The sequence below is a fragment of the Carassius gibelio genome, chromosome A23, assembly GCF_023724105.1.
Source record: "Carassius gibelio isolate Cgi1373 ecotype wild population from Czech Republic chromosome A23, carGib1.2-hapl.c, whole genome shotgun sequence".
Classification (NCBI taxonomy): Eukaryota; Metazoa; Chordata; class Actinopteri; order Cypriniformes; family Cyprinidae; genus Carassius; species Carassius gibelio.
This window is the reverse complement of record NC_068393.1, coordinates 24,586,925-24,613,551: the sequence shown is the minus strand read 5'-3', so window position 1 is coordinate 24,613,551 and position 26,627 is coordinate 24,586,925. Positions and strand designations below refer to the sequence as shown.

At 36.7% G+C, this 26,627-nt stretch overlaps 1 protein-coding gene across 3 annotated transcripts; it reads right to left on the bottom strand.

The window, feature by feature from the left end:
• Positions 1–842: 842 nt before the first annotated feature.
• On the bottom strand, positions 843–21,941 carry LOC127944578 (serine/threonine-protein kinase Sgk1). Of its 3 annotated transcripts, XM_052540616.1 has the most exons (14): positions 21,715–21,941; positions 21,424–21,545; positions 18,321–18,560; positions 10,796–10,993; positions 9,955–10,015; positions 4,442–4,517; positions 4,132–4,207; positions 3,829–4,017; positions 3,555–3,686; positions 2,913–3,149; positions 2,708–2,803; positions 2,422–2,577; positions 2,219–2,308; positions 843–2,041 (listed from the first exon to the last, which is right to left on the bottom strand). In XM_052540616.1, the coding sequence occupies exons 3-14, from the start codon at positions 18,546–18,548 to the stop codon at positions 1,874–1,876; spliced, it is 1,707 nt and encodes a 568-aa protein (XP_052396576.1). In that variant the 5' UTR covers positions 18,549–18,560; positions 21,424–21,545; positions 21,715–21,941; the 3' UTR covers positions 843–1,873. The 3 variants fall into 3 exon arrangements, with proteins under 3 accessions (XP_052396576.1, XP_052396578.1, XP_052396577.1); XM_052540618.1 differs by lacking the exons at positions 9,955–10,015; positions 10,796–10,993; positions 18,321–18,560; positions 21,424–21,545; positions 21,715–21,941 and adding an exon at positions 6,803–6,949; XM_052540617.1 differs by lacking the exons at positions 9,955–10,015; positions 10,796–10,993; positions 18,321–18,560; positions 21,424–21,545; positions 21,715–21,941 and adding an exon at positions 4,637–5,606.
• Positions 21,942–26,627: the final 4,686 nt, after the last annotated feature.

Here is a 26,627-nt window from a genome sequence, read left to right as displayed (position 1 = left end):
TGCCACAAACTAAAAGAAAAAAGAAAGAAAGAAAGAAAGGAAGAAAGAAAAGAAAAGTGAACAGAAACCAAATGTTTATAATTCGGTTCATAATAACTTATAATTACATATTTGCATGTATGTATTATAGCAACACATTTTGCTGCATTTTGGTGAACGTTTGGATTATGATCATATTCATGTTTATGTAAAAAAAAAAAAGTGTAGTTTCAAAAACAACATTGTGGCGGCGCTAGTGGATAAGAGATTGTAACCCACTCTATTTATCATCTATAGCAGCACGTTTTTTTATTGAAATGCATATCAAATATAAATAAATTTTAATTGTGAGATTATATATTTTTTTACCTTTTATTATGTCACATAGCCAAGTTGACCTGTTGAGAGCCAAAGTATCTTTACAGATAAGAATTTCCTATGAATCCTGCATAGCATGTCTATGAAATCTCTTAAAAGCAATGCTCAGGTTTACTTTTAACAAATCACCAGTCTTTTCACTGATGTGTGACCTAGTTTAAGGTCTCAAGTGGAGCATATCTGGTGAACTTGCTCAGACCATTACGCCAGGTCTCGGAAAATCAGTTCCAGGAGCTGGTTAATACATACAAACATTGACAGCTGCTGGAGAAATTAAAATTAAGGTTGGTTAAAGATGAGGTTCAAAGTGCAGGGATGGCGTGAGCACTGGGATGGGAAAGTAAAATGACCCACAACAATGTACTAAAAGCAGCCTTTAACCTAATGACGTTTCATGGTGTGTGATGTTTACCAAACTGGTTTGTTAAATTATATGACCCAATGATTTAGTTTCATCTACAGAAAAAAAAAAACAGATACGAATATTGTTTTGGGGAAAAATAACCATAAAGTTTTATTGCGAACCAAACAAGGTCACACATAATTCAAACATTTTACAACTTTACAGTACATTTATAGTTACATGTAAGCATACTTTTAAGTTTTTGTTCCATATACATTAAAACTAATACATAGACCTTAAAATATACAAACAAACTTAAATAACCATTCAGTCTTATTTCGTGGAATGTGAATGTGTTCAGACCATTTCTGAGCTGTACTATTTCTGTACATCCTAGGAGGCTGGAAGACTAAGGTAAAACCGAAAGGTCTGATTCCTTGGTCAAGGTGTGTATCTACACACATTAGCAGCACATCCCTTTAGCACCTTCCGCTTGAGTCAAAAGAACAAGAAAAACACAAAAAAGGAAGTTCCCTTTAAATTAGTAAGATAAATGTGCAACTTAATCCCAGATGTGCAACTGAAAAATCACATTAACATCAGATGCTGATATATTTTAGTGGTTTTAGCGTCATGTTGACTTAAATCAGACACGGACTGTCATGCCAGATCACATGATTTAGATTAAACAAACATGTGTGAAGGGGTGTTAAAACGAAGGCACATACACACACACACACACATCCAATCCATCCAAAACAATGAAGTCTAGCATCAACAATCCTATAAAAGTAAATAAGCTGGAAATAAATCTCTAGGAAAGGAAGGTACACAACAATCGTCCATCATAATCAATCTTCTCTCTCTCTCTTTTTTTCCCCCATCTGTCTGTCTGACCCAACCCGGGGTGAAAGCGGAGGAGAAATCGTGCATTTGGATGCAGTCGATGAAGATGACAAGTCTTTTTTTAATTTGTAAAACTCAGGCCTTTAAATAAAGGCCTTTTGAGCTGCCGTACGCCATGTGCAAATGCCCCCTATCTGGAGGCAGGGAAATGAGACGGGGTTTCTTTTCTCATAGTGATGCACTACAGGTGTGATTCCATGGGACAGCATTTCCATGGTAATGAGCTACAGGTAAGAGTCTACAGAATGGCATTCCTGCGTCGATGGGCTACAGGTAGGAATCCACGGCAGGGGCGTAAGAGAAGCCTAGGAAAGCCTCGGCCGCCTCAGTGATGCTGGCTGTGACTAAAGCGCTGTCCGGGGAGCAGCCGATTGAATTCGGCACCGGCTCATCTGTGAACTCTGGGTCGAAGTGCCGCAAGTCATTAGGCCCCGTCTGAAACGAAAAAACGTCAAAAATTACACAACTGAAATGAACTGATAAGAAACTGCAACATTTGCATAGCAGGATTTGACACAAATCATGCCACAATGACTCGGTCCTTTTTATCTCTAGCATCCAGTGCTATGTTGTAATAAGCCAAAGTCAATGCAGAACAGAAGTAGAACATACCACGTTGGGGTTGAAGGGGGGCGTGAGCTTTTTGGCATTAAGATCATCCCAGTTTATAGGAGAGAAGAACATGTGGTTCTTGATCTCAGTCTACAAAAGTGAAATAGAAGATACATTAGATATAACAGCAACAAAATTGCTATTTAATATGATATGGCTAATATATAGTAAAAACTATAGATATAAATTTTAAACACACTTACAAAGTCATCAGTGAAGCCCAGTCTCTTGGTTCTGTCTTTCTGCAGCAGGCCCTCCAGCAGGTGTCTGGCAGAGTTTGATATGTTGGGTTTGAGCTGCAGTGGCTTGTTCAGAATGTTATCGTACATTTCCGCTGTGTTACGGCTGTAGAACGGAGGCTGTGGAGATACCATAAAAACAATCAGTAATCAAGTACAAAGCCAAGTCAATTCCAATTCAATTAAGCTAATAAGTTAAATACATTCAATTAAAGGCACAAAATCTATTTAATTTGGGGGAATAACTCACCAGGCCATATAACATTTCATACAGCACTGCACCCAAACACCACCAGTCCACCGTCCGGTCATACGGCTGTTTGTGTAACACCTCAGGTGCCAAATACTGCAAGACAAAAGGAGAAACATCAAGATGGCTAGCCTTACTAACTACAAATGCAATTGCATTGTTTGAAAGCAGCCGCTGTTTAACAATAGAAGTGAATGTTATTTACCTCTGGTGTTCCACAGAACGTGGATGTCGTTCCATTGGGTTCTATGTTTTCTTTGCACAGGCCGAAGTCGGTCAGGATGATGTGTCCTTGAGAATCCAAAAGAATGTTCTCGGGCTTCAAGTCTCGGTACACAATGTTTAGCGAATGCAGGTACCCCAAGGCGCTCGCGATCTCGGCTGCATAGAACCGCGCACGTGGCTCCAGAAAGCATCGCTCTCGCTGCAAATGATAGAACAGCTATAGAAAGACAAAGAGAGAGAGGAGACAGATTAGGCCGTGAATTCCATTTCCTGAATGGCGTACTTAATCAAGGCTTTTCCAGACTCCACAAACCCGAACAATGGCAGGAAATGAGAACGTACCCCCCTCCACAGCCCCTCAGAGACGTCTGTTAAGTTAGAGTCTAAACCACCATAGCTGCTAAATCTGGCTCCCCTACCTCACACACTTTCCCCTCCCAGCCATTTCCTGATGAGAGTTTCCTATTCAGAGCCCAGTCGCTCCTCATGAAAGGATATCCTTTTTCTGTCTGCATCTACCTTACTGTCTCCTACAACATCTTTGACTACCCTCTCTTGTAAATATTGTTTTACTTCCCTGTGTGTAACTTATTTTTTATTTAATGCAAATTAATAAACGTACCTCTCCACCATTGATGTAGTCCAGTACAAAGTAGAGTTTATCAGCAGTCTGGAAGGAGTAATGCAGGCCCACCAAGAAAGGATGCTTGACATTCTTCAGTAACACGTTGCGCTCAGACATGATGTGTTTCTCCTGAGGTCAGAGGTTAGAGATCATGAAAAGAAGTCAACCAACCATCTAGGACTACTATGCTGTTATTAAACACATGCATTCTCCAAAGCCTAAAGCAACTGTCACTAGAAGTGAATTTGAATGGCTTTATATGATTCCATACCTCTTTTTTCTTCAGGATGGCTTTCTTTTGCAGCACCTTGACTGCATAGAACTTCTCATCACTCCGGTGGCGGGCCAGAAGAACCTTTCCGAAACTGCCTTTTCCGATGACTTTGAGGAAGTCGAAGTCTAATGGTTTGGCGGTGGGATTGGACGAAGGGCCAAGGTTTATCTGCTGAGAAGGACTTGGCTGGAGAGGAGAGAACTATGATTAGACAAATATGATTCATATATTGTTTTGTAGAAAGATGCATGATACATACACATGCATATCCTTTGATGACATAAATAAACGCAGAATTACCGGTGGGGAAGGGTTGCTGTTCATCAGCTCAGCATCTTGTGGAGGTGTCAAGTTCAAGATGGACTGGACCTCAGGACTGCAGGAAGAAAAGATCAGAGATATTATATTAAAATGTAATTAATGGTTTATTGAGTTTGAATTTTATATTATTAATATCATTATTTTGGCAACAATAAAATGACAAAAAAGTAGAAAAACATAGGTTATACTCTTATATTTAAAATAAGTTAGCTTTGTAAATTAATACTTTTTTAAAATAAATTTTTAAACATGCACATTTTCAATACAGATTTACAGAAAGTAGACTTACTGCTTGCATGCATAAGAGTGTGTGGAAAGCTTCTGGATGAAGTCATTCAGTCCCATCTTTCTCTGTTTCATAAAGGCTGCACATAAAAGAAAAGAGAGAAAAGTCCATTAAAAAAACCCAGATCACTTAATATTCTTCCCATTCTGTGCTAAAGTTGGCTCAGGATATTCCATTCATCTGAAAAACAAAGCCTACCACTGAGATTAGCTACTAGTCCTCTTGTTTTAGAGTAGGTCAAGTCTGGAGCTGGGACGCCCGTCTCCGTTTGGATTGTCATTGCAGTAGTTTTCCACTCCGGGCTCTTAACCAAAACGACACAAAGCGCTACTGAACTCCTACACTGCTGTTCCAACTATTTAAAAGCCTGGGGGAGGAGGCTAGAGATCAAGTTCCGCTAATGGGGCGTGGCTTGGAGTGCGTTCTTAGAGAGGAGGCGTGGTCTGACGCAAGTGCGGGTTGGCGGGGGCGTGGCCTGGCGTGTGTACCTTAGGTTCTAGAGGAGTCAGCTGTGACGTCTATGAGTGGGCCAGCTGTGAATGAAGAGTACACAAGCACGTCACGACCCCAAATCTGATGTTATGTTACATACGGTTGAAAACAAGATCTTCCCGGATCTAACAAGCTGAGCAGGACTACATGTTCTGTTGAGAGGAACGTCAAAACTTGAAAAATCGAGACACTGTTTTCTTTTTTAATAAACAAGACTGCCTGCCTTAGATTACAGTCATAATACAAACATTCCCAGTCTTGCTACACATTCTCATTGCTACCTTATTGCAAGAATAAACAAAGTATTCACTATAGCCTATAAGTGTAAAGATAAAGCAGAAAAGATTTGATTGATTCATCATACCTTTCATACCTGCAAACAACCACTGCCATCCACCAGTGCACAACAGTCAATGAGTCAATGACTCTTTCCCTCACTGTTTCCCCCTCAAAGCCCCCATTTTAACCATTGTGACAGATGACGCATGAATGGGACAAAAGCAAAGGGACTCCAGCCAAAATCCAGCACTCACTGGAAAAATACTGCCTGGATTAACAGTGAATAAACCGTTCTTTTGTGTCTGATCATTCAATGAATCGACTGAACTTATTCACAAACCAGTAGGCCTACAAACGAATATTCAGAGCCGTCAATCGAGTCAACTCACAACTAACCCACTCAATGAATAACGATCTCTGTCATAAGTCTGAATCGAATGGAGCCTTTGAGTTATAGTAAAAGTAACGGAGGCACATTAAATTACAGTTTAATATACATGAAACGTAATTAAATGTATAATTAAAATGTAATAAGACGTTAAATACGTGGCTACAAATGACATTCTACATCGCGATGTAAGGGCATAATAATATCATGACGTAAAATAAGCCGAATTCATTTTTAAGCCGAATTCATTTATTCGAAAGAACCGATTCGCCGGAAAGTAGTCGGACTTCCCGGAATTAACTGCTTTTAAGAAAATTCAAACATTGTTCTGCATTCTATCCTTCTGTCATTTAGAGCCCGTATCAGGAAATTTACATAAGATCTATGGGATGCCCTAGTTTGCCACAGTTATGCAATCCTAGGCCTATACCCTAGCAGACTATTAATTAACGTCATTTCAAGCCACTCAACCTAAGTTATAAAATGCCCTGAAGCTAAGCCATAAAACGACTTAAACTCATAAATAGCTGAGCTGTGGCAAAGACCATTGCGACTTTAACCAGTTAAACATAATTCCACTGTATCTCATTTCGCAACAAAGCATACAGTAGATCGCTTCACTGAATACATTCGAAGTCACCAGCTGTTCTCACGCTAGTATTAGTAGAACAAATTACCGGTAGTATTATTGAGTAAAGATATCATGCATAGGTTACATCTCATGTAGACTGTACTTTCACATTGTTCGTGATACATTGCAATTGTTTTGTTCTGCTTACTTGTTGCAACATTTAAGTAATAGTGTAACGCTGTTAAAATATTTTTTTTTTAACGTAGAAACGTTTGAACAAATCTTATAGAAGTTTGAATAAACCGCTATATGGCTTATTGTGTATACATATCAGTTGTTTATTATGATTATCGTATTCTTGAAAAAAGCACAAACCTTTCAGTTCCGCTTAAGTTCTCATTGTGCTGTAAAGTTAGCGTCTGTAATATTTAGCAAAGTCAGAGCCAAGTGCCCTTATTAGACTAATTAAATCTAGATATAAGTATGGTGTTAAAACCGGGTCGCTGCTCCTGCACATACAGATGTCTCCAGTAGGCTACACCATGATTAAAAGCGGCCACCTCCAGTCATTGAAATAAAAAACAGCTCCATAAATAGGAGCTTTCCGCGGTAAATTCGGCAAAATTCGACTTACATGTCAGCGGTGAAGTTTTGTCTTTCATAGGGTCAGGAAAGAGAGTAAAGTGCCGCAGACACTCTTGATGAAGAAGTTTGGAGGTGAAAGAATTTTCTCAATCCGCCGCATTCCATCAGGGCTGATCTGACACCGGATATCATTGGGGCGGAGCCTCTCCAGCCCTCCAACAATGTGCTGCACTGTTTTCACGAGAAGCTAAAGCTAAAGGAACACAGGCTGTCGGTCAAAACCCGGTCAGTTATCTACCTGGGCCGTTTTTAGGCAGCATTGGCGAGCGCAACTCAACTGAGACTCAGGAAAGGAGTGCAGCAAAAAAATAAAATAAAAAATAAAATGTATATATATTTGTATTCTCTCTTTACTGATTAAGATAAAGCCAATACCTCCCTTAATTATTCACTCCTCTCCAACACTAATTACAGTTAGCTATATCTGATCAAAAGTACATTTTCATTCTTTGCTTGGTTTGAACAGTGGCTTTGCTAATTTTTCTCTATTTGCTTCAGTATGGGCATCCTGAGAGGAATTACATAAGCTTCAGTTTGGATGCAACCTTTACAAAGCTCTGATGATTGAACACTGAACACCGATCCCTCAGAGGAGCTCAGATGATGACAACCCTGAATCAACATACAAAACTACAAAATGTAGCTTTAAGTTTGATTGCGGCTTATAATCATTGCTGTAAATAGTTCACTGTTCATTTGAAAACATATCATTAACTAACTGCATGATATTTATTGTCCATTTCTGTCATATGTACATCACCTTGACAGTCACCACTGATAAGCAACTCTTAATTTTCTGTGAAGCTGCTCTGCAATGGTTTGTGTCGTGAAAAGATATATACAAATAAACGTGAATTACAGTCTGGCAAAGCATGAAAATGATCACACACAAAATACTCAAACACAATCTTAAGACTCGGGCAAGATATCTCACTCTGTTAGGTAAGTCATAATAGAACCTATTTTTAGGCTAATAGTTGGAAATTATTATGATTTTTTTTTTTAATGTATAAAATTTGAACAAATTTCATGTGTGTTTTTGTATGTCATCACTGTCATACACTACACTCTTTTTGGTTCTCTATTTTATTCGTAACAGTTTTACAAATGTTTTGAAACTTTCAGTTCTTATTTCAAATCTTCTCATTTTAATTAGCTTCCCCTTCTGTCTCCTTGTGTTCATCTCATTCAGATTTCTTTCTTTTCGGTCTCTCTTTCTTTGTGTAAACAGGAAGTAAACAGAGGTCTGGGAGATGATATATAGAGAAACAGAGACAACACACACACAGATGAACAGATCTTCTGTTCTAAGTGTCCTAACACTTTATTTATGTTGGAATATGAGGATTACGTAAAATCTTATTTAAGTGCAGCTAAGCACTCAATACAGGACCCAAACATTATCCATACTAATGTGATCTTGGATACTAAACTGGTTTCAAGAGCATTATGCAATTTCCTTCAGACACACACCTTCACATAAATGAATACAAATTTGTGCGTAAACAAACAGACCTATGGCTCTATCAAGAGAAATCCTCTAGCTTATGAGATAATTGAGACAAATTTAAACTATGAGTAATGTAATATGAAAACAAACAAATATATTAAAGATGTAGCTACTTCAGTTACAGATTCATGTGCCTTCATAGGGAATGTACTGCATTACTCAATTATGAGACGGCTAAATGTCAGTGATTACAAATTCACTCATCTCCAGAGTGCTCTATATTTGGCATATTTCGTTTAATGGGAAAGCACATTTTATCAAGTAAAATTCTCTGTACCTGTCCTGGGTTCAGTTTTACAGGAACACTCCACTATTAAAAAAGGCTAATTTTCCAACTCCCCTAGAGTTAAAAAGTTGAGTTTTACCGTTTTAGAATTGATTCAGCACTTTTATCTGCAGCTTAGCATAGATCATTGAATCTGATTTGATTTAATTAGAAACGAAACAAGTGAATGGACCGTTGAATCATTGGCTCACATGATTTGTTCAAAAACAGATTCATTCAAGGAATGAAACAAAGTGTTGCTCTACACACTGTTGAATAAAATTATTAATAATAATTCCACCATGCCCAGCTGATGTTGCAAAGCATATTTACACAGAAGAAAGTCCTGTATAGGCTCTGTGAATGGTGTCGAGCTATTCGTAAGTCTGCTTGTTTGGTGAGAAAAGATTAAATGTAGTTGCAATAAACATGTTAAGAATCCGTTTACCTGCAGCAGTGGAGGACTACTATTCTGCTGCATGGAACTGCGAAAGAACTGATGACAGCACAGTTTGATCTTCGACTGACCAATCAGCAGAAAGGGGCGTTTAATTCCTGCCCACATGTAGAAATCGAATAATCAGTTTTTTTTTGGGGGGGAAAGAAGAGTAAAAGGAGCCGTTTTCTCATTTTTCTACTTTCATTTTTTTAATTTAAAAAAAAATGAACGAATGATACACTGATTCATTATTAATGTCTGTACTAATACTTTTAATAAATTTAATGCACCCTTGCTTATATAAAAAAGTACTTACCCTAAACATATAATTGGAAGTGTATCTGTTCTCTAAAAATTGGTTTGTGTAACATTAAAACTTTGTTATAAAAATGTACAAAAAGTCCAAAATAGAGATATTAAAGCTAGCAAATTTTATTCTATTCTTTAAAATAATACTTTTGGAAAAGTTCCTAAAGAAAAAAAAATCTGCCAAATACATAAATCATAATTTTTTGTATCAGTGTTAGGATCAGTTTAGCAAATACAGTGCATGTTAACAAGCACTTGATAAAAGTGGGTTGTGCGTTTCGACCATTATCAGGTGGCATTGGGTGTTTGTAATTGAAAAGTGTAGGAGTATTTTATTCACAGAAGTACTGTTTTGAGCACCCGCATAAAAATAGTTATTAAAGGTTCAACTCTAAGCCTACATGGCTTAAAGTAATAATGGGTTATACTTATACCAGCAAGGGAGAAGAAACAAAACAACTCAAAAAAGAAGAGAAGGAAGTATAATGACCAATTGCAATGAGATCGTGAAAGCGTTATAAAGGTGAGTGAATGAGAAAAGACATACAAAAGAGAGAGCAAGAGTATGGAAATAAGGGAATAAATAAAAGACAGGTGGATAAAAAAGACAGAACTTACTGGTGTCAGACGGACAACAACAATCAGACTCAGGGTCTCCATGATAGTAGAGGTCCATTGCCTGAGAAAAAAGAAGTAATGTAGGTTAGTACAATATATGTCTTACATATTGTCTTAGTACTGTATGTCTCTTTTGACCTATACACAAGTTTAATAACAGAATGAGGCAATGGTCCTTGGAAGAGACACTGAAAATTATAATTGTGACTTTGCGTTATTAATAATGGGCTTTAGATTTACAGAGTCACATGAGTCAGTGGAACACTTTCAAACAGTTTTATCATGCATGCACACTCATCACAGTGAAATGATGACTTTCAGATGGAGTGTCACGTTGGTCTTAATCTACAGCTTGCTGGTTTACAGTTTAGCACCCAAGCAGCAAGCTTTCTTTATGAAGTGAGAGAGAGTGAGAGAGAGCTTGAAAGAGAGAGAAAACGACAGAAAGAGCAATTACCCAAATCCACTTCTTTAATAACCCCCCTGGAGAGCCGGCTAACAGAATGCTGAAATATGTGAGGGATAGTATTAACATCTTTGCATGTGGCCTTACTCTAAGCTCTCCGAGCCCATGTGTCTCGCTGCTCTTTTATCTTGTGTAAACAGCTAAGTGGCTAAAATTAAGTTCAGACAGAATTAAGACGAATGGAAAATGAATACAAAGTTCAAGAAATGATGCGTGTTTCATGTTCGACAACCAGAAAGCTTCTAATTATATATTGTTTTATGATTTAGAAACTTGTTTTCATGACATGTTTTGCTTTGTGTGCTTTGTGCTTTATTTCTTTACATTGAAAGGTATATTTTTGTTATCTAACACACTATTTGTTTGTGTGCTGACCTGTGTGCGCTGACGTGGTTGCCATGTCTCCTCGTGCCCGTAAGTGATGAAGGGTCCGTTGCAGATGCAACATTCCAGCAGTATGGGGCTTCCCAGCAAGGGTGACATCGTCCAGGGGCGGATCACATGCCCCTCTGATTCTGCCTCCTTCACCTTACTATCATTGTGATGGCGACTGAGCATCTTCCATTTCCTCACCTGATGGACCAAACACAAATAAGGTAAGCTATTGTACTGTCGTGGCCTAGTAGTAAACTTTTCAATGCCAAGGACCCTCAAATATAATGAAAATATACCCCTTGCAAGGATTCCCCTTCTTAAATTCTATATTTAAGACCTGTGTATACTTTGGGATAAAAATAGCGTGAAACTATAGAGAAAAATATTTGTTTACATATCATTTGTTTTATATTGCTATTGTACTAAAGCCAAAATTAATGATCATATATTACCATTCAATAGTTTGGGGTAAGATTTGTTTGAAATATGAAAGAAAACTAATACTTTTTATTCGGAAAATTTCCTTTTATTTTATTTATATATACATTATGTATGTTAACTCCCTGATTAAGCTGATGCTTTTAAAAGGGACCCAGTACACAGAACAGGAATCTCTCTGAAACAATCTCAAGTCTTGTTCAAGGCCATGATAATAGTTCATGAATTCACTACTGTCGGGGTCAAAAAGTAAAGTTTAGTTACCGGCTAACCACTAAGTAACAACACCCCATGAGTAAGCATGGTGTGCAAAAACAACACAATAGATTTAATAAGTAGAAAGAATAAATATAAGCATTTTGTCATCAGTGCTGTAACTCTTGTCATGTGCTTTTCTCATTAAATAAATAATCAAGTGAACTGAGACATAAATCATGTCATTTGATCAGTTTTACAGGTGAAATATTTGAAGAATAAATCACACTAATAGCTAATAGAGCTGTTCATTTGCATGGTCTGACTGTGATGACCCAGTTCACAGGATAAAATGTCTATTTTGGAAGCAAATTTTCCTCTAAAGGTCATAGAGCTAGATGTAAATTTGACTCAAAGACACAGCTGAAAATGAAGTGTGTGTGTGTATGTGTGTGTTCAGCTGTAATTGTGCTGATGAAAGCTCAAGGGTCAGTGAAAGACGTCACTGCAGCGACTCAGGCTTATTCTATAATCCACAATAATCAAAAAGACACACACTGAGACACACACTTTGCCCTTTAGCCTTTGATACCAAGAATGAAGCACAGATTCCAGGGAAAGGTGATCTTGGAATTGTAACTAGCCTTCCTTAAGGGCCTAGTCCTGGCCCAAATATTTTAACATCAAAAGCTGCCGATTATGTAAGTGCACTTACGGGAAAATGTTAAGATAAAAAACGGTTAATCAGCAACTCTTCCCTCCCCTCTCCTCCAAACACTGTCTGAGCTGTCATTTCTCATGCAAGGCTCTGCTCTGCTATTGTAATCTAAAATCTCTGTGACAGAGATTTTCTAGTCGATACAAAGTCAATATATTTTTGAATCCCTGGGGTGTGTTTGTGTCTGTTTATGTGTGTAGTCAGGGAGGTTAAATGGCACACTATAACTCTGTTCGAGGAGATTGGCCCCAAACTCTTGTATGGGATTGGTCTATGTGGAATTCCCAAAAGGTTTCCTTCCTCTGCATCCCATCACAAACACAGCTGGGAACAAATGCTTCAGAAAGTCCCATTTCCTTTGCCTCCTTGACATTAAATACTTTTGGGCATTTATCCTGCTGAGACGTCCAGCGGTGTAAAAAATGTTCCCGGAAAAAGTATAATTGAAATATTATGAAAGTATTTCATTATAAAACAAATCATATTAAATATGTTTATCTTTACTAACTGTTATTACAATTTAAAACGACTTATTTAAATACTAGCTTAAATTCTTAAATGTCTTTTTATATATTTATAAATGTATTTCTTTTTGAAACCATGATACATTTGCAGGATTGTTTAATGAATAGAAAGAAGAAAAGCACTTATTTTAATTTTATTTATTTTTTTGCAACAATGTATGAGTCTATTCTGACACTTTTGATCAATTTAATATCTTTGATGAACAAATATTATATTAAAAAACATAATATTTGAGTGTATACCCCAACTAAATCTATTCTACAAAACATTTTGAATTTGCAGTTTTTCATGCCAATAAGATTTGTACTTTTAAGAATTAATTCGCCACACCACATGACCATTTCAAATGAAGTTTCAGAGGCAAAACATGATTAAAAACTGTGGAGTAGAAAAATGGTGACCAATTCCACCACCTATAGATGTTCACTTATTCATATAAAAATTTACACATCATTGTGATGTTGGAAGAGGAAAAAAAGGTAGAAAAAAGTAATGAGTATGTCATGTGTCAACTACCATTTAATCAGTTTCTATAAAGGCTAAAAATATTTTATCAGCACATTAGCGTGCAAGTCTTGTCTGTCCAACCCAAGCTATCCAAATGATGACATACAATAAAGCTAAGCTGTTTTCATGTGAAGCTATTTTAAAGAATGCAGACAAACCCTGCCATTAAAATAAAAAATAAAAACACTTTATTTATAAATCCTCTTTTCCATCCTCAGATGTCTCCGAAGGCAGGCTATCTGAGATTTAGTTCAATAGTGTGGTCCTTTTTGTCCTTGAAGTATAGCGAAGTAAAGCCCTACACACTAAATCCTGTAAGCATAATTAAACCCGCTCTGAACCGGGAAAGTATTCCATTGCACAGAATAAGTATTACTTCCCTCCTAAAAACTATTAGCCTGCTGTGCCTCTTTGTAGGAGGATTGCAGAACAATTCAGGAAAGATTACAGAATGATTCAGGCCTTTTCCACACCAGTCCAAAGCTCTCTAAATATAATCGCTCCTTCAACACGATGGTGGAAAATATATAAAGTAGGCGAAGGTCAAGAACTTCTACCCAGCTGACACCGCTGGCCCACGCTTGCAAGGTGAGAGCGAATTTGGCTCAGAGCCACCTTCAACTGACACAGCAGCAGAGAGTTAGCATGCAACAGCGTAGTTAAGGGAAAAAGACAAGGGCCCAAAATAGAGATAAAGAATCACCTGAACCAAAGCAGGAGGTCTGACTGGAACTGACGCTGATGTTTAAGGGCTCTGGTGATAGCACTTCTGGGTGCTGTGTTTTCCCCTGAAACCTAGTAACCATTAGCCGCATTAACCCTGACTACAGATTCATATGGGACAAAGGGTTATAGAGGCAGAGATGAGATGCGTGAACAAACAGATAAAAATAGTAGTTTGCTAATTGGCTCACAGTCCAGAAACCTTTATTATTGGACTTATACAACACAAATGCTGTTTTGTACTGATAAAAGCCAGAGTTATTATAATAATAACTAACTATACTTAAACTATATATTATTATTCAGTTATATTTAAAAAACTACAACAGTATCTTAGTGATTTTAAAGTAACACAGCAGGGGTGAGGAAAAGGTAGCTAGATCCGTTTGTTTACCAGACGAGTCAAAGCTCTGGAATTCCAGTCAGTGACATCAAAACAAGCTTTGAATTTACGAGAACTAATGACACATGCTCGGGATTGTGGACAGACGATGGCAGAAGTGTGTGTTTTTGTGGTTGTGTTTGCCCAGATGAACATTTTATAGATCAGAAGTTGCTCTTTCGTGGCTCAGGAGACCTTTGTTTAAGTATTATTGTGGTCTTTGGTGTTTCTCCACAGGTAAAATAGGAGCAGAAGAGTATAAAGCAATAAAATCAGGAAAACTAGCATGTGTCAGGTCACTTGGTTCTGGGAGAACGTAATGAGAAAAAACAGAATTCATTTTGACTTAAGATGAAATTTGACCTTTAGAGGAGACACATGTCTTTTTTTCAGCAGAAAGAAACAAATAAAACAAATTAGATATTTAAAAATTCTAATTTTGTCAGCTGACTTTAAACCCTCCTCACTGAATAGTTCAATCGTCATAATAAGCAATTAGAGAGTTAATATAATCATCATGACAAAAATAATCTGCTTCACCACTTTGTTTTCTATTTGAATATGAAAATATTAAATTCATATATAATCTTTGTATTCAATATTATTTAAAAAAAAAAACTTTATATCTTTTATATCTTATATATTACCTGTCTGTACAGGATTTTTCACCTTTTTTTCATTTGGTGCTTAGTTTTGTAAAATCCTTTATTTTCTCACAATTTTTCCATGGGCCGCCACTTTTCAATTTATTTTTAAAAGGTTTTGTGTTGAGCAAAACATGAGAGTCTTAAAATATTAGATTCACTCCTGAAGGATGAATAGATGCATGAATAAACAATTGACAGATGGCCGAAAAGTTAATAAACACTAGACTGAAGAGCGCAATCAGTCATAACCAACCAGACACTTAATGTAATCAACAAGACGCGAACAATCTGCTTCATACAATAATTATTTAGCAGATTCTCCAAACAAATCACATGTGATCTCATCATGGACCCTCATACTGAAGCAGCCTCTTCATCTGAAGACCAGCGCAATGTGGTCAATCAAACTTTATACTCATTTCAACCCAGCGAAACCTGGCATTATAAAAACTGGCCCTGCGTGTGTGTTTGTGTGACCTCATGAGCGATGAGTCATCGTGGCAACCCCCTGCTCCTCGCATCTTTCTGCCACATTAATACCAAACACACACAAACCCAAACAAACACACTTCCACATGCAGAGCGAGAAGAAGCCCCACTGCTCTCCATATTGTCACAGGGCGTGATATAAAAACCCTTCCAGGCAACATCTACTGTAAAACACGATCATGTTCCTCCTGAAGGGTCAATAAAACAAAATAAATGAAACACAATACAGATCCATCACAATCCCAGGTTACTGGAAGAACTTCAACTACAAGATCAAACCTCAGCTGTTGCTTAAGCATCATAATAAGTAAAACAATGATGGATTAGTCGAAACATATGAGCTGACAGATATTACTTAGATATTACTATCAGGTTGCTGAATTAATTCAGTCATTCATAGGCGCTAATGCGGCTTCGGCTGCGATTCCGTCATTCTGACCCTGATATGCGTTACATAACTTCTGCCTCGAGACCGACTGGACACAAAACGATGTGTCATCTCTCTCGCTTTTTCTCTCTCCCATAATATTTCCTCTTCTCCTCTCCCATTCTCCCTGTCAGGACACATATATTTTTAACCCAACCTAACCTTGATATACAAGCCACCCATTGTAGCTCGTACTCATAATTTATGAATACAACAGCTCAGACATTAGTTCTCTGGTTATTTGAGACGTGTTTGTGGCAAAGCAGAGGAGAAGTAGGAAAGAGGTTATCAAATGAATCAAACGCAAAAACCAACCAACCTGAGATGGCTACAGGTTTAGCCATTGTTCTGTAATTGACCCTGTCTGTCTGTCTATCTATATAAAAGCAAGATATAATACAGCTGTATTAATATGTTGTATAAAATATTCAACTAACAGTTTTAAAGATGGAAATTATATTAGTTAATTGAAGGGTTTTCAAATATTTTATTATCCAAGGACTCCTAACTATGATGGTCCACATGTAAGGGATCCCTTTCCTAAAATATAAAGCTATATATTTTTATGAATATGGACCCATTTATGCTCTGCGAGAAAAATAGCAAATGTCATATTATAAAAATAAAAGTAAAACAAATTCTTAAAATATATATCTAGACAACATTTATATTTGTATAATAGTCTTTTTATATTATATTTTAATTTTGTATTTTATACTTTCAAATTTATTTGTTGCTTGTGTTTCATAAAATGTTTCATAAAATCCTTTTATTTTCTCTGAAAATGTTGACAGACACTCTCAAACCCCCTTGCAACACCCATAAATTAGATTATTACAATATCAGATTAAGTCTAATATTTAAAATGTCAAATATTTTCACAAATATTTTCAGTGCAAGTAGAGGTTTTGCTATTTGTCCAGGTCAAATTAAAAAGTGGGAATTTATTAAATAATATTTCAGGTGTTTTTGCAGGTTTTCCGTCTTTGTTCAAAATGTTTCACACATTTATTTTTTCTTGTGAATATTGTTTTAAACTGGCAATTTGGCAACAATTTATAGATTTATTCTGTGTCCTCACATCACATTCCATTCTGTTAGACATTCACAAGTCCAAACAAAAGCCACATACTTTCTGTTAAGTATTAGCAATAGATAAGATGAATTCTGTGATGTTTTGTGAGGTCATAAAAGTGGTTTCATAAAGTCACAGAAATCCATTTGACTAAAATTTCAAGTTGACACCTTACGCAAGCTAACATTGTTCCTCGCTGAGCAATGCCTTTATCTTTGTGCTTAATTTCCATTCTGTTAGCATCCAGCCTATTAATTTTCATGCCATTGTGTAATTAATCAAATTATATGCTTCTGCAGTTAAAAGTGTGCCAGAGCTTGACCACAGCACATTTCTGAAAGTTTGCTATGCAAAAGCTTCCTTAAATAACAACACATACAATCTAATGTATGTCAAACTGCCTGACTGTTACATAAACTGAGGCTGCATGTAGTGAGCAGAGATGCGGTCATGTGTGATCTCTCTCTCTCTGAAGGGATGACTGGGATACAGACTCCCTCTGAGCTCTGTGTCATCTGTGTCTCTGAGAGCCAATCAAACAGTCAGGCAAGAAACTGTGGGAGAAAGTGAGAAAGCACTCAACTCAGCTAACCCAGTGCAACCCTAGGAAGCTGTTTAGCATTGCTAAATGGAAAGACAACATTCTCAGCCTCTTATGCATCCCTACGGCATGCCAAGATTAAAAGCTTGCACCGAATGGGATCAGAATAAACAAGCGAAATTGGGAAAAGATTAAATTAAGAGTGTTTTTGTAGGTCCTAAAGTATGGATGGCATAGCCATTACCAGACACTATTTATGATTGTGATTCTATTCACGTTTGCTGTAAACTGCAGTAAGCTATCTGAGGTTATTTCAATCTGAATCCTACCCTTACCAATCAATACATCATTACATCTACTCCGTTTCTTCAATTTCTATCCAAAAGTTATTTGTATTACTTTGTTTTGTTTTTTAATATGACAATAATAATAAATAAGAAACACATTGTATAAAATCTTTGCATTAAATATTCTTTTTAAAAACATATTTGTGCTCTATATCTTATATATTACAGAAACATTTTCAGTTAATTTGAAATTTAATTGTATAGCATTGTATATTTTTTCATTTGTTGCTCATTTTGTTAAGTTGGTTCATAAAATCGTTTTATTTTCTGTCAATTCTTTTTATGGACCAGCTATTACCCTCTTGTGGGCTCCAGTTTGAAACACCCAAATAAATTCATCACAACGTTAGATATAAGTGAACATGGGGTAATTAATAAAAAATATTGCTGATAGTAATGATTTGTACTTATTTGTACACTGTGTACTTGACAAAACTGTCTGTCAAGCAAGACTCTTAGATCAATAAATGCATGAATAAACAATGAACAGATGATCGAACAGTTTCCCAACCTTGCATGTCTTGTTCTTGTCCTGCTGGCAGGGTGTGCACGGGGCACAGGGCTGACAGAGAGGGCTGGGGGGGTGAGGGAGGCAGTATCCTCCAGGACTGTAGTGGCAGCAGCTGTAAGGTGCTGGGAAATGTGTGTACCACAGGTCCTGGTCCTCCTGACATTTCGGACATGAAGACAAGAAGCCCTTAGCCTGGACCTTCTCCACATTCACCGTCGGATTCCTCATCCACCTGCGCACCTTAAGGCGAAACATGAAAGGGTTTACATCTATAAACTATAGAATGGATAGTGGTACATGGTGATTCAAGGCTCAAGGCTTGGTAGTTGGAAGTTAACTTGACCTTAAGTAGTCCAGGAAACAAATTCCACAGCTCATGTGGTGATAAAATTGGAGTACATTTCCATGAAATGCTTATCAAACCATGGGTTGTGCAATATCTAGCATGTTGGGTGTAGATATGAAATTCGATAGAAAAGCTTTATGCTCAGATGTTGATATTTAATGGCATTCTCAGAAAGTTTGACCTAAGAATCAGATATTTCTCTAAACACTTCTTAGGTGTTTTTTCTTTAAAAATAAAGTAAAATGAAGTAAAATGCAATAAAAGGATTTTTCAGGATTACATAAGGGCAGGGGAAAAACATGACAGGAACCACAACTATGAAAAATCGAAATAAAAGACATGAAACCCAAACCAAACGTGATATTGGTCAATTGGAGCACAGTTTTGTGACACTGACATCTCTTCGGATACTGTAGAGACACATGCTTATGTGAACATTTAAATCTACACCCCATGTAATCTCATCTAAGAGAATAATGTCTGAGATATTAAAGAGATCTCATTTGTGATTTATTTTCAGTTAGGATGGAGTAGTTTATGCAGCTAATGGCTCTTGTGAAACCCAGTTGTCAAATGTTTCTCAAAGAATCTAAGTAGACTATCATAATATTTTTTGTCATGTGAAAGTATCTTGATTTGTTTGAGGCAATCTGTGGAGATGAATTTTGTAGTGACTGACTAAAAAGAAACAGGGCACAGGGTTGTATGTCTTCTTTGTAGTTTACAATGTATTTAATGACTTCAATCCCTTGAGTACCAAAAAAAGCAATTTTCTAGACCCCAGGAAATCCTGTTTCTCACGGGGCGAGCAAAAGCTGAGAGATTTCTACTTCTCACTTTATTTCATACAGCTGCCAAACTGCCAGATGACAGAAAACAATCTCAAAGGTCTATATGTTCAGGGGAAACAATGGAAAACGATGCTTCTCAATGTCCTACATACATAAACAGTTACACCGTATAGTCACAGATCTCAACAATTCACTGCTCTCTTCTGCTCCCTGCTTCTTCTTTCTCTTTTTTGATCGATTTTCAAAGTCAGGTCATTGTATGTTGTCACTGTGGCAGTACACTAGCTTTAAGCTTCCAAGATCTTGTCTCATCTCATCTCCTTTGAGATGCTGCCTTTTCTGTGCAGTAGCTATGTATGCAATGGCAACTCAATAAACTACTCCAAACACGGGCTCTACTGATGACTCGGCAACCCACCAAACTTTAGTCACTAGAGAAAAACATCAGTGTTTGTGTGTGTGTGTGTGTGTGTGTGTGTGTGCTGCCCAGTGCAAAGACACTGTAAACAAACCCACATGAGTGAAAACACACAGCACACTCTGGTCGTGTTAATGCTACACACGTATAAAACAACACTGCAAGCTGACCTACAAAAGACAAACATCCACCTTGGCACTCCAGAAGATTCCTTCTCTCTCAGTCTCAGTGTACACATAAATACATAATAATCCAGCCAAACCATCTCACTGAGTAACTCTCTGACACTCCATCTGCTGTGTGTGTATGTAGGAGTCTGGACTCAATGCCAAACCACACACACTTTCTCGCTTAAAACCAAAACAAATACATTATATTTAAATAAATAATTCAAAACGTGTTTAGATTGGCCATTACAGCACTCACAAATCAAATTGTAAGAGCAACGGCGAACAAAGAAACCCATAAATAATCTCAATATTGATGTCAAATGACATTGCAAAACTTCCATGCATATTCAGAACTGGCCGTCAATCTCACAATCATGACACAAACAACCCATCATGTATATACACAATATTTAACAGTACCCAGGGGTGTCACAACTGGGAGGAAAAGGGGGACAGAGTGCAATTTGTTTATGCTCATTTCCTCTATTTGTTCATTTAGATTACCTTAGTTGTCATCTAATGATTACCTAATCTTTAAAAGCAGTAACATTAGAATAAAATAACAATAAAATTGTATTTAATCAAAAATAATAATAATAATAATTGAACAATTAAATAATTAAACCCTGTTAAATGTAATATTTGGCAAATGTCGAAATGAATATGCATGTTTCATAATGCACATCATAATGTTGTGATGCCTTTTTTATCATTTGTGGTGTTTTATATATATTTTTGCATATTTAATATATATATATATATATATATATATATATATATATATATATATATATATATATATATATATATATATATATATATATATATATATATTATATTCTTTTAAATGTATTTTATTATTTATTTAGACAAAATATATATTCAAATGTAATAATATTTATTTTATTTCAATATTTATATTTATTTTCATACTCATTTATTTACTTATTTATTTACCAAAATGCTATATAATTTTAATATCAGTCATAACATGACAGCAGTTATTGACTATTGACTGAATTTTTCATCAGTATTCAAAAATCATGAATACAAATACAATTATTGCAAATAACTAATTATAGTACATGCATTCATATATTTTTTAATGCATAAACATGCAAATATACAAACTTCACTTCCTCCATGGAGAAAAATACTTTTAAATCCTTAAAACATGTATGTGCTTTTGCAGAGAAAAAGCGAAAAAGACAGGTCAGGAAATTACTGGAGCCTGATTCAAACTAAATAAGCACCAACATGAAACATTTCAGAGCATGTGCACTACCCACCAGTCCATGTCTCCCACTAAACAGCAGATTTAAGTCTCCACCAGCAACAAAAGTTCTGCACCCAGCACCCAACATTCTCACACACTCACCTTCCTCTTGACAAACTGGAAGGCAGAGCACTTCTTAAAGGAGAAAGACTGTTTCTCTGCATTATGGACCAGCCTCGTGGCCTCTGGCTGGCCCGCGCACTCTGCAGACCCCAGCGTGATGCCTGAGAGAGGGACAGAAAGGTGAAAACATTGTAATGTCTTCTGTGTTGCCTGTAGTAATTACGACAGCACAAATCTATGATATCTGCTGCCTGACAAGCACATATGAGTGTGTGTGTGTGTGTGTGTGTGTGTGTGTGTGTACATGGGCATCTGTGCATGTGGTCATACCTGTGTCGTTGTCTTCCCTGGTTCAAGTTGTTATTACTGTCACTGTTGACCGATGATATCAGGGCTGCACTGATCCCGCGAGTGTGTCCCGATGATGCTGCTGGATTTCACAGTGAATTTCACTGTGTGAGTGTGTGTGTGTAAGAGAGACGGACAGACAGAATGAGATGGAGTCGAACAGACACCTTATCAATATGACAGGGAGAGTGCTGCAATCGGAGAGAAGTGCACCTTCCTCCCTGCCCTCTCTCTCTCTCTCTCTCTCTCTCTCTCTTTGTAGCACTTCGTTCTTCTCTGATGGCACGATACTCTCTCACTCCTCCTCCTCTGCCCCTTCCCCCTGCGTTTTCTGCAGAAGCAGATGCTCTCTCTATCACAGCATCTCTCTCTCTCTATCCCACCCTCCCCGCTGCTCTGATTGTGTGAATGGAAGGATGGGCGACGGATGAATGAAGGCTGATGGATTGGATGGGTGTGTTTAGCCTGACCACTGCCGTTACAGGAACCGCTGCAGTGCTGCAACCCTCTTCTGACACACACACAGAGCATCCATCATGCTCCTTTTCTCTCCTACCTGTCTGTTTTTCTGGAACTCTCTTGGTCAAGAATCATTTATGAATGAGCTGGGGTGAATGAATCAACAGGTCCATCATCCTGCGAGCAGCGGATGCCACACATCTGCAGGGAAAGGGAATGGAAGATAATGAGTGAAGATTCAATTTACCGAGTTAAAGATATAATGACAGAAAGATCCATCAACTCCTTGGACATTTGGGATAATAATAATAATAATAATAATTATTATTATTATTATTATAATTATTATTATTATTATTATAATGATATACTCTCACAAAAACATATGTTAAAACCACCCCATCTAATAATAAAATATGAAAGCATTATTAGTTATAATTATTACTATAATGTATAATTAATAAAATGAATAAAATAAACAATGCAATGTAAAAATCTATTTAATTATTATTCAGTAAATTGTATAATACAATAAATATTTATATATTGCATACTGTACTTTTTTAATGTATATATATATATATATATATATATATATATATATATATATATATATATATATATATATATATATGAAATGTAATAAAATAGTAAAATCTAGAAATGTATCTAGAACAAGGTATCTATAAATGGTTTGATTCTGCATGGACTGTATGAACTGATCAAATGTATACCTTGAATGCAATTTAATGCATTAATGTACAATATAAATATAACATACATAATAAGTAATAATAAATAACAGACAAAAAAATACTGTATAAAAAATTATAAAAAATTCTAATAAAAATAAATTAATAAAATGAAAATAATTGATCAAATTAATAATGAATGAAAAAAGTTAATAAACATGCAAGCAAGAATTGCAGCTAAACTGTCATGGCATTATTTGATTGAAAGAATAAATGAATCATGCATTTATATAGCGCTCTATTGTGTATTACACCCTTGAGCAGCATCCACTTAGATTGAGTTTAATTACTGAATTGAGTGTTGTTTATGGATTGACAGTTTCAAGTAGCCTGGCACTGTAGTGATCATTTTAACCTTGTGTAGCCTATATGACTCATACTGTAGCTCTTAACTTACATCATAAAAATCTGAATCCCACACACAAAGAAAAATATTTTCTTCTTTTTGGAGATGACAGAAAGACAAAATTCACAAAGGCAATTTCACAAATTACAGATAAGAAGAAAATGTATTTCCCATCTTGACAGTGAGAACTGTCTGATTCACTATAACAGACTGGATCCTTTCATATGAGAGCCAGCATGAGAAAGAAAGAAATACGCCTTTCATCCTGGACAAAAGAAGGATTCATTTTATGCATATCACTGATCTTGCTGTCTGCTCTGCCTAATCAAACCCAAAATACCTTGCAAAGAGCAAGAAGCCACCGGAGAATAAACTGCTGTTGGAAAATATGATTATTATATGCATTTCATGGCTCACACTCTTCATTTCTCATAAAATGAAAAAAAATGGTCTTGCATCAGTTTGAGCAGTGAAAGGAGTCTCATATAATCTGTCTGATATAATCAACTGCACTGTGAAATATGAAATATACAAAAGGTGAGCGATTTCAGACATCCATAAGTCACATAAATATGCATGATATCTTGGTGTGTTATTTTGAGAAACAGCTGCTGCAACAACCTACAAGGTTATTATTTTTCTGAGGGGATGACAGACATTTAGTTAAAACTTTAAGAAAATATGATTAATATGATCGCACACACCATCTGGGTTGACCTTACCCATCAAAATGCAGATTTGAGAGTAGGAGTCTTTACAGATATCATTGCCATTGGATTGTACCTTCACTCAATCGATATCTGTATACATATATTTAGTAATCAAAGCACAGTGCAGCAGATGGCATCCATTATTAATAAAGTAGTTTATTCAGCAGCATACTCGCCACAGTGTCCAATGAATTGAGTCTGTCAGGCACACAGTATACAACCCAAACAACTCCAGCTAAAGAAATGTTTTTCATGTAAGATAAGATGTTCAAACTTATCATTTTGACATAAATTGACACATAGACCAGACAGAACCTCTATTTCTCTCCCTCTTGTGCCTTCATATCTCTTTGAAGTTGGTTTCTCACTAGTCTCAAGTTGTTAGTCAGAGATACAAATCCGAAGATCAAAATTATACAGAGGAACAGGAAAGAGAAAAACTGAAATGCAGGGAACTGTAGTGTGAATGTGTCTAGAAATGGAAATGAATTAACCTAGAGGATATTTTTGCTGGATCAATGCTTGTTCATAGCTCAAGAGACTAATATATTTTATACATGCTGCATTTACATTTTAGTCTCTTGTTCTCACAAAGAGTGCATTTATTTGATCAAGAATATAGTCAATACAGTAATATTGTTATTAGTATAATTACAATTTAAAGTGCCCCTATTATGCTGTTTTTAAGGTTCCTAATATTGTTTTAGGAGGCTTCTACAATAGTATTATATGAATGCAAGATTAAAAAACACTTCTGTTTTCTCAAATTATGCATTCAATATCACTTAATTTTATAATGATTCTCAAATGATTTGTTCAAAGCAGCTCTAAGATTCATTTTCTCTAAACCCCTCCTTTCCATGAGGAAAACAATACACCTATTGCCATAGTTCCACATTCTGAATGCTCAATAGAAAATACTAACATCTATTATTTATCACACTTAAAGGTTGTGATTCAGTGCAGCCAGCTCATCCAAATAAACTAAGAACTGAGCCATCTTTCAAGAGCAAGTATTTTGTGAACTCCCACAAAATAACTTGTGATTAGAGAAGCAGTCATCAGTAAAATTACAGAAAAAAAAAAAAAAAAAGATTGGGATTGTACTGTTGTGATACAGTGTAAAAAAAAATGACTATTGATTGTTTGCAGCCTCTTCATTTGGAAGTGAAAATAAAACAAATTTCCTTTCACAGCGTAGGACACAGCGTCTTCTCGACATGATGTTAACCACACAAACAAGCTTCTGTGTTGGAGGCCAGGTCAAGTTGTTCACAGCCGGCCAACGCAGAACAGGCGAGCATTATGCAAATGTGTTACCCCCTGACATGTAGCCCATCACGGAAGTGGGATTCAAATTACTGATCATTTGTTTAGGCTGTTCAGAGTTGCTGTTGTTTTCTTAGAATAAAGTAACTTTATTGTACACTTTCGGCTTTACAACTTTGCAGATGGTTTACATCCACATACACACTGGCATAATAGGGGCACTTTAAAATAACAGTATTTCAATATTGAGTTAGTGTCCAAGAAATGTATATATATTGGCCTTCAGTACCAACAACATCATCTCCTCTCCTCTCCTCTCCTCTCCTCTCCTCTCCTCTCCTCTCCTCTCCTCTCGTCTCGTCTCGTCTCGTCTCGTCTCGTCTCGTCTCGTCTCGTCTCGTCTCCTCTCCTCTCCTCTCCTTCCATCCAAATAATCAGCTTCTTTTCAAAGTTACTGTCTTTCTCAGGCACACACATAAAATAAAGAGTGTGAGCTTCATAAAATAAACATGATTCTCTGCTCATCTCTCTCTATGCTACAGGGAAGGCAAGATATCTTTGGGGACACTGTCTCTCTCTCTTTTTTCTCTCTCTTCCCATTCTCAGAATAGCTTCTTTCCCCTCACAGTGGCTAATGCTTCAGAGCCAAACAGAATAAGTTACACGTGAGAGCGTGAAATCTCACTTTACTAAATCTGAGATGTAAAATGCATAACATGAAATCAGGCCAGACAGACGGCATGTATCAAATTAGATAGATAGACTGACACAAGTATGAACACAAAAAGGGAACGGTGTACAATTTAGCTCCAGTTTTCCAATTTAAACATTTTATAAGGTAGTGGTGCATATGCTAATGCAGCACTCAGACTGAAAGAAACAGAGAGAGAGATGGAGAGATGGCAAGGATGGAAGGTTGACAGGTGGAGTGGGAGGAGTAGCTGTGAGTAGCTCATCTTGGTACTATGTGTGTGTGTGTAAGAATGTAGGATAAAAACGACTGCAGTGGGTGACATTCAAGGCCACTGACAGGAAGGTAAATTACAAATGTAATCTCCACACAACAATATGCACATTTTTGTTCATATAGAAGCAAGCACTGGCACTTCTCAACGAATACAATTGCAGAATGTGGTCTAGAGCAGCTATAGCGAGATAAAACCAGTGTTGACGATCTTTAGCTGAGCAGCCAGTAAGTGTCAGCATGTCAGATTTTCAAACATGATGAGTCATTAAGATTCTGAATCTTCGGAGTTTTTCAGACTTCTGTGGCGAGAATGAGATGAGTGTGGGAGTGAAAAGAGCAGAGACGTACCATGAAGCTTCGACAGATGTATCCATGAAAGAATGTGTGCCTGT

Excerpts from the sequence above, each read along its gene's own strand:
- LOC127944578 (XM_052540616.1), bottom strand. The coding sequence starts at position 18,548 with ATGAGGAATCCGACGGTGAATGTGGAGAAGGTCCAGGCTAAGGGCTTC. Across the intron at positions 10,994-18,320 it reads ACAAGAACAAGACATGCAAG|GTGAGGAAATGGAAGATGCT; the intron begins GTTGGGAAACTG and ends TTGGTCCATCAG. Across the intron at positions 2,309-2,421 it reads TGGGCTTCACTGATGACTTT|ACTGAGATCAAGAACCACAT; the intron begins GTAAGTGTGTTT and ends TCACTTTTGTAG.